The sequence below is a fragment of the Otolemur garnettii genome, unplaced genomic scaffold (genome assembly GCF_000181295.1).
Source record: "Otolemur garnettii isolate 467f Iridium unplaced genomic scaffold, OtoGar3 scaffold00026, whole genome shotgun sequence".
Classification (NCBI taxonomy): domain Eukaryota; kingdom Metazoa; phylum Chordata; class Mammalia; order Primates; family Galagidae; genus Otolemur; species Otolemur garnettii.
The window spans coordinates 20,153,651-20,174,300 of record NW_003852421.1 but is presented as its reverse complement, the minus strand read 5'-3'; the positions used below and the strand labels follow the sequence as shown (position 1 = coordinate 20,174,300).

Genomic DNA, 20,650 nt, shown 5'->3' with positions numbered 1-20,650 from the left:
CTTGTCTTCGTACTTTTTTTTTTTTTTTCTTTTTTTGGCCAGGGCTGGGTTTGAGTCCACCATCTCCAGTATATGGGGCCAGTGCCCTACTCCTTTGAGCCACAGGCACCACCCCCTTCATTCTGTTTTTCAACTTGGCAATAAAGAATGAAGGACTTGATAAAAAAAAAAATAATCCTGTTTATCCTATGGAATTTTCAGAGGCCCTACCATAATATTCTACAGTCCTTGTTTGCAGTGATTCTGAATTTCATCCTACGTCCTTAGCAAGCACAGATCCATTAGTACTCACTTTACAGTCCCACATGCCTGAAAATTGAATGCAATTGAGTATCTTAACATTATGGTAGATCCATTACCTGATTTTCAAAATGTTGATCAGTTGATTTCTCCTACTGTGATCAATAGATTTTAAATGTGTTATTTTATCTTTTTTTTGGTCTTGGGTCTGGAAATTTAGTTTTAGACCATTTTGCTGGTTGCCTGGTAAATATGTGGTGCTAACTTTTCTCAACTGTAGAAAAGAGTAGCTATATTTTTCCTCCTTTTCTTCTTCCTCCTCCTCCTCTCACTTTATTGCCCTCGGTAGAGTGCTGTGGCATCACACAGCTCACAAAAACCTCCAACTCTTGGGCTTAGGCAATCTTGCCTCAGGCTCCCAAGTAGCTGGGACTATAGGTGCCTGCCACAACATTCAGCTATTTTTTGTTGCAGTTTGGCCAGGGCTGGGTTTGAACCCACCACCCTCAGCATATAGGACCAGCGCCCTACCAGCTGAGCCACAGGTGCCACACCTACTTTATCTTTTTTTTTTTTTTTTTTGATACAGAGTGTAACTATTGTCACCCTGGGCATAGTGCTGTGGTGTCACAGCTAACAGCAATCTCAAACACTTGGGCTTAAGCGATTCTCTTGCCTTGGCTTCCCAAGTAGGTGGGGCTACAGGCACCTACCACAATACCTGGCTATTTTTTGTTGCAGTTGTCATTGTTGTTTAGCTGACCTGGGCCAGGCTCAAAGCTGCCAAACTTGGTGTATGTGGCTGGTGCTGTAACCACTGTGCTATGGGTGCCGAGACAAGAGTAGCTATATTGTCAATGATTAACATCTGTGGCCCACTCTCAGGTTTATATTTGAATTATAGCCTTTTATCTTTTGCTGTGGGTTTCTCACTGTACAAGCTTCTTATGAGTCTCCTATATCCTTAGACTAAAATCTTACTTACCTGGCCTCATGATGTTATTGGTTATCTTGAGTTTCAGAAGAGAATTTTTTTCTGAACTTTCTTTCTGGTACATAATTTAAAAACTTTTACTTGGCTAATTCTATAATTTCAAGTTATGGTTTATATACAATGGATAAGATGAATAAAGATTATTTACACTAGAAGCCTTTTTACTGTCAAATTGATACGTGATTTTTGACTTTGGATTTCTAGGCTCTTGGTCTGGACAATTCAATGAACGAATTGATGGACCACAGGATGGAGAGTAATTAAGATTTTATTTTATTTTATTTTTTTTTTAATTTTTTTTGAGACAGAGCCTCAAGCTGTCCCCCTGGGCAGAGTGCCGTGACATTACAGCTCACAGCAACCTCCAACTCCTGGGCTCAAGCGAGTCTCCTGCCTCCGCCTCCCAAGTAGCTGGGACCACAGGTGCCCGCCACAACACCCGGCTATTTTTTGGTTGCAGCCGTCATTGTTGTTGGGCGGGCCCGGGCTGGATTCGAACCCGCCACCTTAGGTGTACGTGGCTGGCGCCTTAGCCGGTTGAGCTATAGGCGCCGAGCCTAAGATTTTATTTACAGAGGTATTATTACAGCTCTTACAAAGAGCTAAACCTTGCAGAGCAGGATAAGATAGATTTTATATAAGTGTCACAGCTCTTACAAAGAGCCAAACCTCTTTGCAGGGCAGGACGCAAGTGTTACAGCTCTTACAAAGAGCCAAACCTCCTTGCAGAGTAGGGTATAAGTGTTAAAGCTCTTACAAAGAGCCAAACTTCCTTGCAGAACAGGGTATAAGTATTACAGCTCTCCCTCTTCTGCTCTCTCTTCCTCAATGGTCTGCGCCAATATGCTGAGGTCTTTGCTCTCCTGTTCTCTCTTCCTTGAAGGTCTGCTATGATCTGCTAAAAGTCTTGCTCTTCTGCACTATCTTCCTTGATGATCTGTGAAGATCTGCCCTTAGGCTCTTTGCTCAGGGGGTTATATAAGGGCAGTCATCCAATGAGCTGAAAGCTGATTCTCCTAAAAATAGACCAATCAGGAGCAGGATTGAAAATGGACCAATCAGGGATGCACTGGAGGAATCGCCAGTGTTTTCCCTTCATTCGCCAGGTCTTTTTTGTTACTGAAGCCTCTGGTGGGAGAAGAAAGCTTCCCATTTTGCTCCTGCCTGTGGGTTTTTGTGCCAGCTGCCACCAAGGCAGAGCCAGCAGGTCCTCTAGCGCTGCTCTACTGGAGCCTCTGGTGGGGGAGGGAAGCTCCCCAGCTTGCTCCAGCCTGCCGGTTTCTTTGCCGGCTGCTGCCACCAAGACAGAGGTGGCAGGTCCCCAAGCCCCATTCAGCTGAGCTGGTTGGGGTGCCACTTTTCCGGTGTCAAAATTATTTGCTTTTCTTCAATTATTGTCTTGATTGTCTTAGTTAGCTTGGGCTACTATAATGAGATACTATAAACTAGGTGGTTTAGACAGCATATTGCTCATAGGTCTAGAGATTAGAAATCTGAGATCAGGGTGCCAGCAGGGTTGGGTTCTTAGTGAGGGCTCCCAACTCGGCTTACAAATAGTCATCTTCCTGCTGTGTCCTTACATGGAGAAAAGGGAAATAGCTCTCTGTCCTTTTCTTATATTGGCACTAATCTCATATATAAGGATCCTCCCCTATAATCTAATTGCCTCCAAAGGCTTTACCTTCAAATACTACCACATTGTAGGTTAAGATTTCAACATAGGAGTTTTTTTGGGGGGAGGGGACACAAACATTCAGTCCATTTCACTAATTAGTTCAATGGCTAGTATAATTATTATTTTGCTCTTTATCTTGAATGTGTGTGTGTATTCATCTATGGTAATTGTCAAATCCATAGCTACCTTACTTTTTTTTTTTTTTTTTTTTGAGACAGAGTCTCACTATATTGTCCCTAGTAGAGTGCCATGGCGTCGCAGTTCACAGCAACCTCAAACTCTTGGGCTTAAGTGATTCTCTTGCCTCAACCTCCCAAGAAGCTGGGACTACAGGTGCCCACCACAACAACTGGCCATTTTTTTGTTACAGTTGTCATTGTTGTTTGGCTGGCCTGGGCTGAGTTCCAACCTGCCAGCCCAAGTGTATGTGGCCAGTGCCCTACCCATTGAGCTATAGGCGCTGCCCTACATTTTTAATAGATAGCAGAGAGACTACTTGAAAGAGATGATTTGCTAGAGTTCTGGAACTTTGCAATATTATTTGTGGTTTTTCAAACATTATTGAATCTGATTTATGAAAAAGGTCAGTGACATTGTGTTGCTTGAAGAATTCAACTTTTTTTTTCTTAACAATGTATCCTTGTAATTGATCTCATAGGTTTTAATGCCTTCCCATAAACCATCTCCAACCAGCCTGGAGTTCAGCCCAGCTACCATGGCGGAAAGCCCAGTGCTCACAGTCAGCCCGGGGAGCACAGAGCGCAGTGTCCCAACACTGCCCACTGTCCCCTCTGGGACCACCCCATCTGAGCAACCCTTATCTCCTACTCTTGCACACAGGACAGGTAACTTTTAAAAAATACAATTGGGAGAAATGTTCTGAAGATAGGCTATAGATATGGTAGAGATAATTTTTAAAGTTTACTCATCCCCTCCAGGCATATTTTGAGCATCTACAGTGTGCCAGAAGCAGTGCTGCTTACTGGAAGTAAAATGATGATTAAGACATTGTCTCTTCCCTCGGGGACTCAATAGTCCAGGAGAGGAGACTGACAGGTAAAGAGATGGTTCTAATGCAACATGATAAGTGCTGTGAGAGGCTGCTCTGGGAGCAGAGGGACACCTTGATCACTAGGAGAGGTTGGGAAGCCTTTCCTGAAGAGGTGATGCTAGGGGAGAGTGAGCTGGCAGAAATGAGATTGTCTTGCTGTTCAGGTGAAGGGAGCAACATATGTTATAACAATAGCAGTAATTGTATTTACTGAGCATTTCCAGAGTGCCAGCATCATGCTGAGTGCTTCCCATCCGTCATCTCATTCATTGCCTGAGCAAGAGAAGAGACATATAAGAGCCTATGTAAAATTCTGGAAGAACTGTAAGGAATTTGTTATGGCTGAAACTAGAGTGGTAAACAGGCAAGAACTTAAAAGATCATGTATTGGTGCTAAGGAATCTATGCTTTAGTGGATGGGCATAGAGAATCCCTAAATGATGTTCAGCAGAAAAACATAATGATCAGATGTGTTTTAAGACAATAGTTTGGAGTTAACTGGAAGCAAGAAGATCCATAAAAAGGCTTTAGGGAGTGAATGTAGGGATGGAGAGAAGGAATTAGATTCAAGAGACAGTAAAGTAGCAGAATCATTAGGGTTTGGTGAGTGAGTTTCAGGATGAAGGGAAGGGACTCTGAGATATATGAATATATGGAACTGATATTAGATAAGTAGTTGGGCTGAAGATAAAGGATTAGGAGTCATCGATATAGAGGTGATAATTGAAGACCTGGGGGTAATAATCTGAGATCATCCAGAGAGAGGGGTGGAATATGGGGGATATTATTGCCTAGGGAACTGGAAGAGCAGAGTGAGCCTATAGAGCTGACTGGGTGGTTGTGCTAGAGAGGTGGGACATAAAGAGGAAAGCCTGGGTGAGTGAAGAAAAGGAGAAGAGAATTCTGGAGAGGAGAAAAAAACAATTTTCCCTCTACCCTTCTACATTAGGCTGGGGCCCTCTAAGAAAAGACAGATTAACAAGAGAAAAAACAAACAGAAGTTTATTAATATGTCTGTCTCATATATAGAGAGTACAAAAAATGCACACATATTTTAAGAAAGAAAAAATGCATTAAATTTATAATACTCAAGTCATATTTGACTTCTGCAATTACAAGAGGTGCTTAGCATGACATGTCTTCATCTTTGGTTATTGGTATACATTGAGTATTAAATTTTAGTACAGTTTTTTTCCTTTCTTAAAATGTGTATGACTTTTTTGGGTACCCTATATACATGGGAGAGATCCAGGGAGATGAGTATATCTCAAAGAGGTGACCTAGAACTCCTGGCTTATACAGCATTTTAAACTAAAGAAAGGGATGGGGAAGGGAAGTGGTGGAAAGTGCCCAGAAAACGCAGGGTGAGCAAGAGAACGGCTTGTTATGCAGATCTAAGTTCCTGCATTCTCCATTGATCTGAGTCTCTTGTGATTTAGTCATCCTTTTCTTCCTGGTACTGAAAGGGGGTACCTTATAAATGAGGAATGGCATTTCCTTTATAGATGTAAATTCCTTTCACTAAAGGGTAACTTTTACTCTGTTTTCAGAGGTTCTCCTTGTCTGCTATTTCTGGAAAGAATAAGCTCAGAATAATCTTTATACTAAAGAGGCATATTTACAGTGGCATATTCTAGTCTCCTATGGTCATCTTTTGGGTTGGCATATGTATTCTGGTTTCCTATAGTTCTAAAAAGGAAAAAGTGATCAAAGCATCATGTGTTGCAGAGACCACAATGAGGATCGAAAGTTTCCCTTAGATTTTTTCCTAATGAAGAAGTTACTATAACATGCAAGACCTAAGGGTCACATTTCCTGAGCTTTTCTGTGGGTAATGTATTTTGTAGATTGTCCTCTCTCACTTTTTTATTTACTATGATCCTGAGCTTCCCTGGAGAGAAGGATAATGGTGGAAGAGAAGATGTATAGTACATGGAAAAAGAAACTGGCCTAGGAAGGAGGATCTTTGAGTTCTAAAAGAACCTACTATGTAGGGTTGTTATGAGGATTAAATGAGTCAGTCATTGTAAAGTCCTTGGAACAGTGCCTGGCACACTTTACACTGGTGTGTAAGTGCTTGTTGAAATAAATACTTTTAAGTTAATTGAACATTAGTGGACTTATTGCTATTACCCATGTAGCCTTGTATAACTTGCTTTGCCTTTCTAGGGTTTTGTGTCCCCTTCTATAAAATGATGGGTCTGGACCAATGTCTCTTCTAGGTCTACAATTCCTGACTTTCAGGGCAGAGAGTTGTTGAAGAGGCAGGAGAGAGGATCTGGGGAAGCCACTGAGAGCCTCTGTAGATGGTGTAGGGAGCTCCTGAGGGACTAAGAGGAGAGCGGAGTAAAGGAGCAACCTGTTCCCTCTGACACCTCCAAGCATTCAACTCCTCTGGAGAGCACTCAGCTTTTTACATCTTTGCTTTTCTCTATTTGATATTTAACATATCACAATGTATTTTACAAGTAAAACTAATGTCCAGGCCAGTCAAGCTGATACAACCGTAGTATGAATACATTTGTGTAATCTTGGTTATAAAAAAGTAAATGAATTTTGTTCTGGATGTTTATTTCTCAGATAAGTGTTTTTAATAAGAGTTAATGGCCCTTCTGCTTGAGTTAAAATCACCTTTTATATTGAGGTTGACTGGATTTTTTTCTTGGAAAGTTTCCAAGAGCAAAGCTATTAGCAGTAATGCATGAGGTTGCTATCAGAACTGAGTGTTGTGTGACTAATGATACAGAAACACTTCTGATTATACTCAATCTTTTTATAACTAAAAATAGCTCACACTAGGAAGTCAAGAAAAGCTGGCAGCAAGAGAGAAAATAGACCTACTCCCCAGTGTCTCATCTATGTCACACAACTCGTCACCAACACATTGCTCTGTCAATTTGAACCGTTATTTTCTTCACAGTGCCAACTCACATTGATGGTTCAAAACTCTGCAGCATAGCCTAGGGCACAGTTCAGTTACTAGCCAGAGGAAAAAATTATCTTAGGTAAAATCATATGAAGAACTATTACAAAGACAGATGCTATTTTATTTTATAGATATAGACAGATCTATTATATGGCAGTAATAGAACGTCATTATATTATATAATGGCATGTACTATTTCTAATTAACTTGTAGTGAAAGAACTCACCGTGTCTGTTGGAGATAACCTAATAACTTTACCCAACAATGAAGTTGAATTGAAGGCCTCTGTTGTGCCAGCGCCACCTGCAGGTGAGAGTTTGGCATTCCTCTGTGACAACCAGGGGTGGTAATGGCTTTCTTTTACCATGGAATCATTTTCACAGTATTGCAGGACATCACAAACAAGGGTAGATAACAAGGCTTTGATTATTCTAAATTATTGAAATAGTTTAAAATGGAGTAAGAATATAGGAAATTAATACAGAACATATCTTTTACTTAGGATGGAAAGTCATAGATTTCTGATGATGTAAAACAGAGTGATATATGAGAGCAGGTCACAAGATCTTGACCTGTGATAACCCACACAGCCTAGGAAGATGCCACTGTGAAGCAGAGGGAGGTGGCACGCACTCAAAGATTTGATTGCAGATACTGCAGAGTTGAGTTGATGACATGACTCTGAGGTTCTCAGGATATGTCACCCAGCTGCTCAAAAATTTTGCTCAAAATGCTATAAATGTGTGGTGAGTGTGGTGACTCATGCCTGTAATCCCAGCACTTTGGGAAGCTACTTGTCCATGCTCTGCTATTCAGTGAACATTTGGCTGATCTTCGTGGCCTGTCACTTGTACCTCCTTCTTAAGGTGTTTGGTTCATTTTATTCCCCCATCACATATGGGTCAAAATTTTATAAGTAGAATTAATAATATTTGTTGTTTGCATTTTAATCCTTTTTTAATGAGATACGTCATACTTTAACTACTAATATCTGAAAGTGGGAGACAGCTTCATCTTAGTGTAGAGATGTTTACTCCTTTTTTGTGTCCCTAAATAAACCCCTATGGCAGACCAAATAAATGGAAATTTCCTGGCCTTTTGTTAAAAGAACTAAAATACAGTGGATTATAATATGTTAAAGCTTATATGGGTAGTCAGCTATAGCACCCTGGAAAGAAATCATCAAATACTAACAGTAAGATTAGAGAGATTATTTTAAAACTTTTATTCATTTTTAAAATTTTCTTGTAAGTTGTAAATTTTTATAATAAAAAAATTTATATTAAAAAGATATGGACACATTATTCCTTACTTGGATGATAGTTGAAAGTTAAGTTCAGTATATCTATAATCTATACTGGGTTTAAGGCTATCATCTCTCTCCTTCTGTATAGGTTATGTGACCTCTTGGAATTTATAACTGCTCATATTTCTTTTTTGCTCTCAGAAACAACCTACAACTATGAATGGAGTTTAATAAGCCACCCTGTAGACTACCAAGGTGAAATAAAACAAGGACATATGCAAACTCTTAACCTCTCTCAAGTAAGTAGCTGGAGATTGGGTATGTTTGACAGCACTGCATAGCATTCATCTAATGTCTCCTTAGCTGATAAACCTAAAAGTCTTATTATTAAGGTCAAAAGAAGGCTATAAATGAATAAAGCCTATAAATATAAATGTGTGGTCCGTGTGATGACTCATGCCTGTAATCCCAGCACTTTGGGAAGCTGAGGTGAGAGGATTGCTGGAGGCCAAGATTTCAAGGCTGCAGTGAGCTATGATCACTCCACTGCACACCAGCCTGGGTGACAGAGCAAGACTATTAATAAATAAATAAAATAATTAATTAATTTAAAAAACTGTGTATGCTGGCTGGGTGTGGTGGCTCATGCCTGTATTCCTAGCACTCTGGGAGGCCAAGGCAGGTGGATTGCTTGAGTTCATGAGTTAGAGACCATCCTGAGCAAAAGCGAGACCATGTCTCTACTAAAAATAGAAAAACTGAGGCAAGAAGATAGCTTGAGCCCAAGAATTGGAGGTTGCTGTGAGCTATGACACCATGGCACTCTACCCAGGGTGACAGCTTGAGACTGTCTCAAACAGACAAACAAAACCAGGTATGCAGGCAGATGGTCAAATAGACTTTAGATAGCTTTTCTTTTCTTTTTTTTTTTTTTTTTTTTGCAGTTTTTGGCTGGGGCTGGGTTTGAAGCCACCACCTCCGGCATATGGGGCCAGCACCCTACTTCTTTGAGCCACAGGCACCACCCTAGATAGTTTTTCTTTATTTGAGTTACTTGCCATGTCAGTTTAGGGGAAAGAGTCTGGTCTCCCAGCTATCTCCATAATGAGATTAATAACCTGTTCTAACTTTTGCTCTCAGTGTTAGAAATACTGTACTTATCCTGGGTTCTTAAACACACACATTTGTACAGTTGCTAATAATTACATTCTTGGTTCACAAATTGCTCCAAGATATAAGCACCTCAAAAACCAGGCTCTCTTCCTGGACCCTAAGGATATATATAACTTAGCTGCTAGCGGTCTTGTTTCCTATCAGATGATTATGTTGACTTCATCTCCTGAGACTATACAGCTAATGGTGCAACATTAGCTGGTATCAGCCCCATGTTCACTGAGTTCTATTTCTCAAAGTGGTACCCAGACCATCAGCAGTTCACTCACCAGAGCTATGCACACTTCCCAGATACACACTGGTGCAAATGCTGTTTTCACTTAGTCCTCTGTAAGTCCCATGAAAAGCTGTAACAAAGCTAAAGGTTTGTCTAGATGACCTTTTGTGTCCTGGAATACAGGCATCAAACATGTGGCAGACTCTTGACAGATCCAAATGAGGCTTTCTCCTGAGCCCCTTCTCTGTGATAATTAGGAACGTGGCTTCTGGGATATTTTAGCCTTTTCTATGTAGTAAACCCATCTTATCTTTTGCATGTGTGTTTGCATGACTGTTTTTTTATGTTGCAGTTGTCAGTAGGACTTTATACCTTCAAAGTAGCTGTTTCTAGTGAAAATGCCTTTGGAGAAGCATTCATCAATGTCACTGTTAAGCCAGGTAAGCCTATGTTAAGAGAATGACCTCCTGTTGTACAAGTTTATTTCAATTTTTGGCACTTGGATGACATGGTTATATAGTATATATTTTTACATTAGGCTCTGCTGTAGGGAAAACATGGAAGAATTTTTTTCCTACTTTCTGCATAGCCCTTAGGGCTCACTTGACACTGCTGTTTGTTTATGGCTACAAGACTATTGCTTGTTTTTTCTGATTGGTGGCAAATTTTGTGTTAGCCTTGTCTGTGAGAAATTTACTCCATCTACTTTTACTTCTGCCTGCATTTCCATGACTCAGCTTCACCTTCGGAGCAGGGCATTTCAAATACATTTAACTGAGCAACACAGATGTCAGGGGACAGTGTGTGCTGTGGGCTTTCAAGCTCACTGCTAGCCCATAGGTCAGTGTATCCTTGTGAATTAGAGCTAGGTCAGCACATCCCTAGTTCCATGAGAAGTGGCCAAACTTTCAGATGCTACTACCCCTCAGCTGGGCTGAGGATACACAGTGCACAATTGAGGTAGACCTCCTGTGTGCCAACTTCATCTCCACCCTTTTCCTGAGGGGCTGACAGCTCTATCTTTCACATGTCTGCCTGATTATTATTATAGTGAAGTATGGTGGAGTAGAGGAGCTTCATCAGTCAGAGACTGGAGGTCCAGATGATGGGAGGTGAAGCCATAATCCACTGGCTCCTGTTGTATGGTTACTGCTCACAGTCTGTGACTGGCCCCTTGATTATCACTACACATCTTCACCAAGCCTGGGCTTACCTAAAAATTGTAAATGTATAGACAAGCTCCTGGAATTTATAGGAAGACTCCAAACTTAAAAAGGTATTCTCCGTAGTTGAGGCCTGTATGATAAACATTTTCTTGGCAGGATGTTCATAATAAGTTTTTAGAAAGTAGATGATTTTATTCCTGCAGCCTCATATGCAAACACAACGTGGGTTCAGTTGTTGTCCTTTTTTTCTGTTACAGCCAAGAGAGTCAACCTGCCACCCATAGCAGTTGTTTCTCCCCAAGTACAAGAGCTCAGTTTGCCTTTGACATCGGCTCTCATCAATGGCAGCCGTATGTATCCTATGATACTTTAGGGATATTTTTTTCCCCTGGATAACAGTGAGATTTAATGGGTGCACTGCATCATGGCTGGGAGACTTATGGGCTAATACACTGATAAATGATCGCCTTCTTCTTTAATTTTGTATCTTCTTTAGTTCCTTTAGCACTTCTCTATCCTGTGTTTATTTTCCCTCAGCATTTGTCTATTCTATGAGAAAGTTCCTTAGGGCCTATTTGAGAATTAAAGCAATTATTAAAAATCACCTTCTGATGTGTTATATATGGTTCACAGTTGGAAACTGTTAACAACTCTTAGAAGGGGTGCCTGCAATGAGGGTGGTTAGTGTTTTGTTAGTTTAGTTCAGGCTTTGTAGTGTATATGTGGAAGTGACCCCAGTGTAACTACAAGTATCCATGCAAATGATTTCAAATAGATTGAAAACATATCTCATGCTGACTTGGTTCAGTAATATCACTGTACCTGGTAATTACATTTTACGTGCCTTAATCACATAAAGCTAATACCAAATCCTATAGAGAGTGAAGAATAGTTGCCTTGGCCACTGGGAGAAAGATACTTGTTAGCCATTAAAGTGGCTCCATTTTTCAAGCCTGCAAATGTATAGAGAGCACATTGACATGACCATTTGCTTGTATTCACATATAGATGTTCACATTTCCCCTTAGCAATGTGAAAATAAAGCATATTTTACATGGAAATATTTATAGGAGAAAAAGCATCACTCTAATTCCTCTAATTCAGTATGGTTTAGTTACAGGAAATTGTTCAGGATTAATAATCTGTCTCTTGAACTTGTTCTTTTATTAAATGAATTAGATAGAACTGGCTTCCTTTCAGGATTAAATTTGTCTGATTCTGCAAGGCATGTTTTGTTTACCTTTTTTTTAAAGTAGGAATGAGAAATTTCTATAAGGATTATAACCTCTCTGAATTTATACCTTAAAAATGAAGTTAGTAAAAGGTGTTTTGTAAATTATAGATAAGCATGTCTTAAATCTTTATGAGATACCTGTTTAAAATTATCAGTATGCTGTCGTTGAGGTGAAGAGAAGTAGCATTTCAATGTGCTGCACTTTGTTGACACTGTTTTTTAAAAAGCAATAGTGCCTGTTGCTGTGCTTCTTATATATTCAACTGAGTGGGAGCAGCCTCACTCAGTTCTGGTGGAAATCTAGGAGAAAAATAGTAATGATAATTTAGGGAGTAGGAAAAAGACTCTTTCTAATTTATAATATATATCCATTGAGATCTATACTAGTATGTACTTTCATATAAAAATGAATGTAAATATACAATAATATAAATCACAAAACTAATGTTTTACTATTCTTGCATTTCATTCTAGTTTTTAATTTTTAATCTTTTAGAAAGTACAGATGATACTAAAATAGTGAGTTATCACTGGGAAGAAATCACTGGGCCCTTCATAGAAGAGAGGATCTCAGCTGACGCCCCTATCCTGCACCTGTCAAACCTTATTCCTGGCAACTATACTTTCAGGCAAGTGTGTCTCCACCACTATTGTGCTTTCCACTTCTTACGTTTTGAGTATTTCTTTAAGTTAAGGCCTATAAAACACTTCTACTTTTCATTTTGATCAAGAGGCAAGGCAGATTTTGGTTTTTCTTGGGGGGTTTTGACCAGTTGCCACTATTAACTCTATACTCTGATCCATTAATATGACCTGTAAGTGTCTGTTTATTGGAAATATTTGGTCAGGAATAATAGGAGGTTGGTAACTTTTTGCTGAGTTATGCAAAAGAAAGTTTATACCTTCAAAGTGAGGTGGAATTGTACGATTATCTATTAATTGTGTGATTACTTATCTTTTTTTTCTTTTTTCTTTTTGAGATAGTCTTGCTATGTTGCCCAGGCTGATCTCAAACCCTTGGGGTCAGCCTCTCAAGTAGCTGGGATCATAGATGTGAGCAACCACATAAGGCTTGATTATTTATCTTAATCTTTTTCTTTATATAACTTTTTTTTTTGAGATAGAGTCTCACTATGTCACCCTCAGTAGAGTACCATGGCATCACAGCTCACAGCAACCTCAAATTCTTGGGCTTAAGCAATTCTCTTGCCTCAGCCTCCCAAGTAGCTGGGACTACAGGTGCCCACCACAATGCCTGGCTATTTTTCTGTTGCAGTTGTCATTGTTGTTTAGCTGGCCCAGGTTGGGTTCAAACCCACCATGGTGTATGTGGCTGACACCATAATCACTGTGCTACAGATGCCAAGGCTCTTTTTATAACTTTTTAGGTATAACCGAAGTGTAATAAACTGTACATAGCTGAAGTATAAAATGTGGTGAATGCTGACATACACGTGTACTTGTGAAACTATCACCATGATTAAGATAATAAACATTTCCACTACCCTCAAATGTTTCTTTATGCTTCTTTGTAATCCATTGCTTCTTCCCCTCATCCTCAGACAAAGATTGACCTGCTTTCCATTACTTTATTTTGCACTTTCTAAAATTTTCTATAAAAATGCTCCTTTTTGCCTGACTTCTTTCACTCAACAAATGATTTTGAGATTCATTCATGTTGTCTGTTATTAATAGTTTATTCCTTTTTATTATAGATTTCTATTCCAGTGTATGGATGTAAAACAATTTGTTTATCCATTCATCTATTATGGACTTTGTATTGTTTAAACCTTAGAATAATTACAAATGAAGCTTCAGTGAACATTTGTGTATAAGTCTTTGTGTGGCCATATTTTCATTTTGAGGCTGTATGGGGCAGGAGGCAAATACCCAAGTATGGAAAGGCTAGTTCTCCTATGGTGAGTTCATGTGTAATCTGTCTAACTCTTTCCCAAAGTTGTTGTATCATTTTACATCCTCATCAGTAGTATGTGAGTGTTCCAGCCTCTATATTCTCACCAACACTTAGTATGGTCAGTTTTTTACATTTTAGCCAATCTCATGGATGATGGTATGTCATTATGGTTTAATTTGTATTTCCCTGATGACTAATGATATTAAGAATTATCTTTAGGACTTAGTAGCCATTCCTTTTACTCCCTTTGTGATGCATTTATTCAGAACTTTTGCTCATTTAAAAAATTGCATTATTTGTCTTATTTAGTTGTAAGAGTTAGGTACACAATCTGAATACCAACTCTTGATTTGATATATATTTTGTGGATAATACCTTCCAGTGTGTGGCTTGCCTTTTTGTTTTCTTTGTGGTATCTTTCAAAGATCAAAAGTTTTGATTTAATGAAGACCAATTTATCAATATTTATCTTTTATGTTTTATGCTTTTCTTGTTTGTGTAAGCAACCTTTGCCTATCACAATGCTGTTGCAAAGATTTTCTTTTATGTAGTTTTAGCTTTTGTATTTATATCACTGATATATTTTGAGATAGTTTTGTGTATTGTGTGGGATTTGGGGTTGTAAAATTAATCTCGTTTTCCTGGCTTAAACTCCATTTGGCATGATGAAATTTTTATATAGAATTAGATTCAATTTGGTAGTATTTTGGTAAGGATTTTTGAGTCTGTATTTGTGAAAGTTATTACCCTATAACTTACTTTCTTTTTTTTATTTTTGCAATGTCTTTGTCAAGGTGTGGTGTGAAGATTCATACTGGCCTCATAAAACGAACTGGATAGCAATCAATATTTCTCTATTTTCTGAAACATTTTTGTATAATTGGTGGTATTTCTTCTTTGAATATTTGATAGAATTATTCAGAAAAATCATATGAGCTAAAGTTTTCAATAAATTCAATTTCCTTAATAGCTGTAAGCCTATTTCATTTTTCTGTTTTTTTTTTCTCATGTCAGTTTTTGGTAATGGGTTAAGTTGTATTTTTTAATAAATTGGTCCATTTTGTCTAAAATGTCAAATTTATTGATAAAAGTGGTTCATAATATTTTTATATTATCTTTTCAATGTCTGTAGGATCTGTGACAATATCCACACTTCTCTCTCCTTTTTTTAGATGTAAGGTCTTTCTATATCACGTAGGCTGAAGTGCAGTGGTCCAATCATAGCACATTGAGCCCTTGAACTCCTAGGCTTAAGTGATCTTCCCTACCTCAGTCTCCTGAGTAACTAGGACTACAGGCCCATGCTACTGCACTGACTAATTTTATTTTTAAATTTTTTGAGAGATGGATTCTCAGTACATTCCCCAGGCTAGTCTTAAACTCCTGGCCTCAAGCAATCCTCCCACCTTGGCATCTGAAAGTTATACTCTGGTTTCTCTTTAGATCGTATGAATCTTTCGCCTTTTACAAAAGTGCTGGGATTGCAGGTGTGAGTCACCACACCTGGCCTATAACCCGTTTTAATTCCCAATATTGATGATTTGTCTTCTCTCTCTTCTTTTGATCACTCTAATTAAAGAGTTTCTTAATTTTGCTTATCTTTTTAAAGAACTCCCAACTAGAGCCCTGTTAGTTTTCCATTAGTCAGTTTTCTAATTCATTAATTTTTGCTTTTTATTATTTCTTTAGTTTTGGTTTACTTTTTTTTTTTTTTTGAGACAGAGTTTCTCTTGGTCACCCTTGGTAGAGTGCCGGGGCATCTTAGCTCACAGCAACCTGAAACTTTTAGGTTCAAGGGGTCCTCTTGCCTCAGTCTCTCAAGTAGTTGAGACTATAGGCACCCGCCACAACGGCTAGCTATTTTTTAGAGATGGGTTCTCACTCTGGCTCAGATTGGTCTCGAACCTGTGAGCTCAGGCAATCCACCTGCCTCGGCCTCCCAAGTGCTGGGATTACAGGCATGAGCCACTGTGTCTGACCTCAGTTTTGGTTTACTTTGTTTTTTTTCTTCTTAGAGTAGAATTTTAGGTCATTTTGTGTGTGTATTTGTGTGTATAACTTTCTTTTATTAGAAAGTTTTTATTTTTTGTATTTTGGAGGATTGGTTCTTTATTTCAAAAAGACATGCCAATATTCAGTATGAAAACAGTTGCACTTTTGATTTTCTTTTTCTCCCCATCAGTCCCAAAGAGACAAAACCAAAGAAGAGTACATTTTAAGCAAATAAGCTACGGGATGTACACCTAACATATTAGAAAGTTTTTAAAGCTGTAGTTTTCCTTTAAGTACTTCTTAATTGTATTCCATACATTCTAGCATGTTATATTTTTAAAATCTCACATAACTCTATAAGAATATGATAATTCCCAAGAAGGAGCCCATATATACGTATTTGTAGATCCTCGGAAGTCTGGCCTTGTTAAGAAGCCCTCAACAATCTGACAGGATTCATCTTTGACTAAAAGACCCACAAAGGTACTCCAGAGTATTTCAGATTTTGCATATGGTTGTAAAAGCTTCTGTTTGGATTTATTTGACATTTTGCTTTAAGAAACAGTTTACTCCATTTAGCATGCTTACTATTAGAAAACTAAAAAAAAATTTAAAATAACCAAGTACTGTGAACCCTTGGTGCATTGCTGGTGGGAATGTAAAACGGTGGAGCTACTGTGGGAAAGACTATGGCAGTTGCTCCAAAAGTTAAACATAGAATTACTATATGATTCAGGAATCCCACTTCTAGGTATATACCCAAAAGAACTGAAAGCAGAGACTCAAATATACTTGTACACCGATTTTTTTTTTTTTTTTTGAGATAGAGTCTTAAGCTATCGCTTTGGGTAGTGCCATGGCATCACAGCTCAGAGCAACCTCAAACTCTTGGGCTTAAGCAATTTTCTTGCCTCAGCCTCCCAAGTAGCTGGGACTACAGGTGCCCGGCTATTTTTTGGTTGTAGTTGTCACTGTTGTTTGGCAGGCCTGGGCTGGATTCGAACCCGCCAACTCTGGTGTATGTGGCTGGAGCCCTAGCCTCTGAGATATAGATGCCAAGCCTATGTTGATGTTTTTAACAGCATTACTCAAAATAGCCAAAAGGTAGAATCAACAGGTGAATGGATCTACAGATGAATGGACAGATAAAAATGTGGTACATGCATATAATGGAATATTATTCTACCTTAAAAGGAATTAAATTCTGATGTGTGCTACACCACGGAAGCCAGATACAAAAGACAAATTGTATGATTCTACTTATATGAGGTAACTAGAGTAATCAACTTCATTAGAGATCAAAAACAAATGGTGATTGCCAGGGAGAGGTGGAAAGAGGGAATACATCATTATTGTTTAGTTTGGGATGATGAGAAAGTTCTGGAGATGAAAGCTAGTGATGCTTACTTAACAATGTGAATGTACTTAAAGCTGCTGAATTGTACACGTAAAGTAGTTACAATGGTAAGTTTTAGGTTATGCGTATGTTACCACAACTAAAACATTAAACTATTTTTTGGTTAATTAAAAATTACCAGAATTGAAAAAATTTACCTAGCTCTGCAAACTTATATTAAACTTATTACTAGCTCCTGGTTATGTACGGACTCTGTGAAGGCAGATTGAACAGCCATGTGTGGCTTCCAGAGCTTGTGTGTTTCTTTTTAGTTTCCCAGCTGGGCAGGCACAGCTCCACTCACAGGAAATACAGGATTCAAAAGATAAATAACAGCAGAAGTTAGAGTAGTGAGTGTTTGTCATACAAATTAAAAAAAAATCAGAAAGCATGCATCTATAAGCAGAAAGAAGAAAGGGATTATAAATGTCTCTTACAACTTAATTACCTAAAAATAAATATCCTTAACAGTTTGGTATTATAGTTCTAGTTCTTGTTTTATATACACACAAACATAAAACCTTTTTCTTACTTTGATCAAAATGCATAGGGAGTTTTGTAAGCTACCTTCTATTTTTTTCTAATATTTAAAAAATTTTATCTTTCATGTTAAAAAGTTTTATCTGTCTAATTAATTGTATCTCAGCTGAGGTTTGATCTAATTTTTTTTTTTTTTGGAAACAGATTCTTACTACGTTACCCTCGGTAGAGTGTTGTGGCGTCACAGCTCACAGCAACCTCAAACTCTTGGGCTTAAGTGATTCTCTTGCCTCAGCCTCCCAAGTAGCTAGAACTACAGGCTCCCACCACAATGCCCAGCTGTTTTTGTTGTTGTGGTTGTAGTTGTCATTGTTTAGCAGGCCCAGACCGGGTTCAAACCTGCCAGCCCTGGTGTATGTGGTCAGCGCCCTAAGCACTGAGGTATGGGCGCCGAGCTATCTACTTTTATTCTTTTCCCATATGTATAATTAACCAATTATCCCAGTACTGTTTATCATCAAGACAGTCCTTTTCCAGTCTGCAATGCCACTTTTGCCTATATCAAGTTTACATATATGTGTGGGTCTGTTTTTGGACTCTCCATTTATTATGAATATCTGTGCTATTAAATGTTCTGCAACATCATATTTGATGTTGTGCAGATATATTGTAGTTTATTAATTCAATGTTTGAGGGCAACCTTATGCTTAAATTTTAGGGTTCAAGTAAAATTTCTGGTTCAGAGGTATTTGTTACATGTTGCCAAATTAATGTTTACTTTTTATCTGAGGGGTTTGCTAATGTAGGCTTGTGGGAACTTTCTGATCTAAAAGCCCATGGAAACTTCAGAAAAGTAATTGTTAAAAGCATTTCTAATGCTTTTTATAGATAGTGCAATGCAATTTGTAAGGTGCATTTAATTGATTTTTATTTAATTATCCTTTACCATCTGATTGAGGCAGGTTACTCCTGCTAAGGCAGGAAGAAATTCCTTTAAGGGTGCAGAAAATGTCCTGATTCAGCTTGGTTGAGAAAGAAGGACCTTGGGTCTTTTGATGTTCAGTTTGCTGTCGGGGCCAGAGTGGAGTTTGGATCTTGGTGGTGTGGAGTGTGTGGGATGGTATAAAAGGCAGCTCAGGATGCATAGGGGTCCCACACACGTGTCTGACTTGCAAGTAAAGCCTGCATTCCTCTGTAGCTCCATTCTCATATTCTTGCCTACACCTGGTTAGCCTTCATCACTGCTCCCAACCACCACCTTTATCCCAGAAGGATGATGTGACCCATTTCAATGTTTCCATGACCCCAGTAGGAATCAGTTTAGTACAGAAGGGTTTTCCTTGTTGTTTGTATAGGTTGAGCAATGATTTGTATTTGAAAGCGCTTAATCCTAAAATGGCTTTGCAAGGAGTCTTCTGAAAACATGATTAAATTAAATCCTCTAGGAAAGAATTAAAATATTAAAATGCTTTTTAGCTGAAAAGTCATGAGTGATTTACTGTCTCTACGTGTTAAACCTGAAGGCTGAACTTAAAGCTGATACATTCTTAACCTCAGTTATATAGAACAGCTTCTATGTTGGCTGAGGGTGGTTTATTCAATATCTTAAAGACTAATCAGAAACAAAAAGGTTATACTCTAACATGTGAATGTACTATGAATTAAAAATAAAAGTATTTATGCAACAAAAGCAAATAAAAATATCCTTAAGTTTGTGTGCTATTTTTAGCTTCATTTTCAAATTTCTATTTATACCTGTTCCAAACTATTCTGAAAACTATGCTATGGGCAGACTAAATGGACCATTTACTATAAAATTTGGCTTATCCTTGCACCTATGGCTTTTGCTCCTTTTTGTAGGTTGACCATTACAGACTCGGATGGAGCCACTAACTCCACAACTGCAGTCCTAATAGTCCACAGTGCTGTGGACGAGCCCCCAGTTGCCAACGCGGGACCAAATCAGACCATAACTTTGCCCCAAAACTCCATCACGCTGAATGGAAATCAGAGCAGTGATGATCACCAGATTGTACTCTATGAGTGGTTCCTGGCCCCCGGGAGTGAGGGCAAGGAGGTGGCCATGCAGGCAAGTTCTCCCTCCTGCCTTCATACTTCTGTCTGTCTGTCTAGTATTAACAGGGATTTTCTGTTATTGCGGTCTTTGCTTCAGTCAGCATCCTTATGTATTTCTCTAGTGCAGATACTTGGAAGTGGAATTGCTGGGTTAAAGAGTGTGCTCATTTAACATCTTAAAAGATGTTGTCGGCAGCACCCGTAGTTCAGTGGGTAGGGCTCTGGCCACATACACTGAGGCTGGCAGGCTAAAACCCAGCTGGGCCAGCTAAACAACAATGGCAACTGCAACAGAAAAATAGCCGGGTGTTGTGGTGGGCGCCTGTAGTTCCAGCTACCTGGGAGGCTGAGGCAAGAGAATCGCTTAAGCCCAAGAGTTTGAGGTTGCTGTGAACTGTGATGCCATGGTACTCTACCGAGGGTGACATAGTGAGACTCTGTCTCAATTAAAAAAAAAAAAAAGATGTTGTCATGTGGCCTTCTAGAAAAGCTGTATTAATTTCTATTCTTTCAATTGTGTGTGAAGATACACAATGGACTTTAAGTTGCCTTTTCCTGAGGACACACAAATTTCCTTTTTCAGTCCCATCTCTTTATTAAGTAAAATCATTAGTTTTTCCATTATGTCATGTTATTTACTTATTCTTTAATATTAGTTTTTTCTTTTTGTTTCCATCTTTGTATTTGCTATTACTTAGGGAGTACAGACACCATATCTTCATTTATCTGCAATGCGGGAAGGAGAATATATGTTTCAGCTGATGGTGACAGATTCTTCAAGGCAACAATCTACTGCTATGGTTACTGTGACTGTGCAGCCTGGTAGGTGGATGGAAAAGAGATTTGCCCTAGAGATTAAAGCTGATGGA

At 38.7% G+C, this 20,650-nt stretch overlaps 1 protein-coding gene across 4 annotated transcripts in view; it reads left to right on the top strand.

Annotated features, from left to right (window-relative positions):
- KIAA0319 (KIAA0319 ortholog) overlaps window positions 1–20,650 on the top strand; it is a 57,729-nt gene that overhangs the window by 10,679 nt on the left and 26,400 nt on the right. For 3 of the 4 annotated variants that reach the window (XM_003788338.1, XM_012804217.1, XM_023512331.1), the window contains exons 3-10: window positions 3,568–3,754; window positions 7,100–7,195; window positions 8,334–8,431; window positions 9,875–9,962; window positions 10,946–11,038; window positions 12,419–12,551; window positions 19,566–19,794; window positions 20,480–20,603. In XM_003788338.1, the coding sequence (XP_003788386.1) occupies window positions 3,568–3,754; window positions 7,100–7,195; window positions 8,334–8,431; window positions 9,875–9,962; window positions 10,946–11,038; window positions 12,419–12,551; window positions 19,566–19,794; window positions 20,480–20,603 (1,048 nt within the window). The remainder of the gene's footprint in view (window positions 1–3,567; window positions 3,755–7,099; window positions 7,196–8,333; window positions 8,432–9,874; window positions 9,963–10,945; window positions 11,039–12,418; window positions 12,552–19,565; window positions 19,795–20,479; window positions 20,604–20,650) is intronic. The other variant, XM_023512330.1, reaches the window with a different exon arrangement.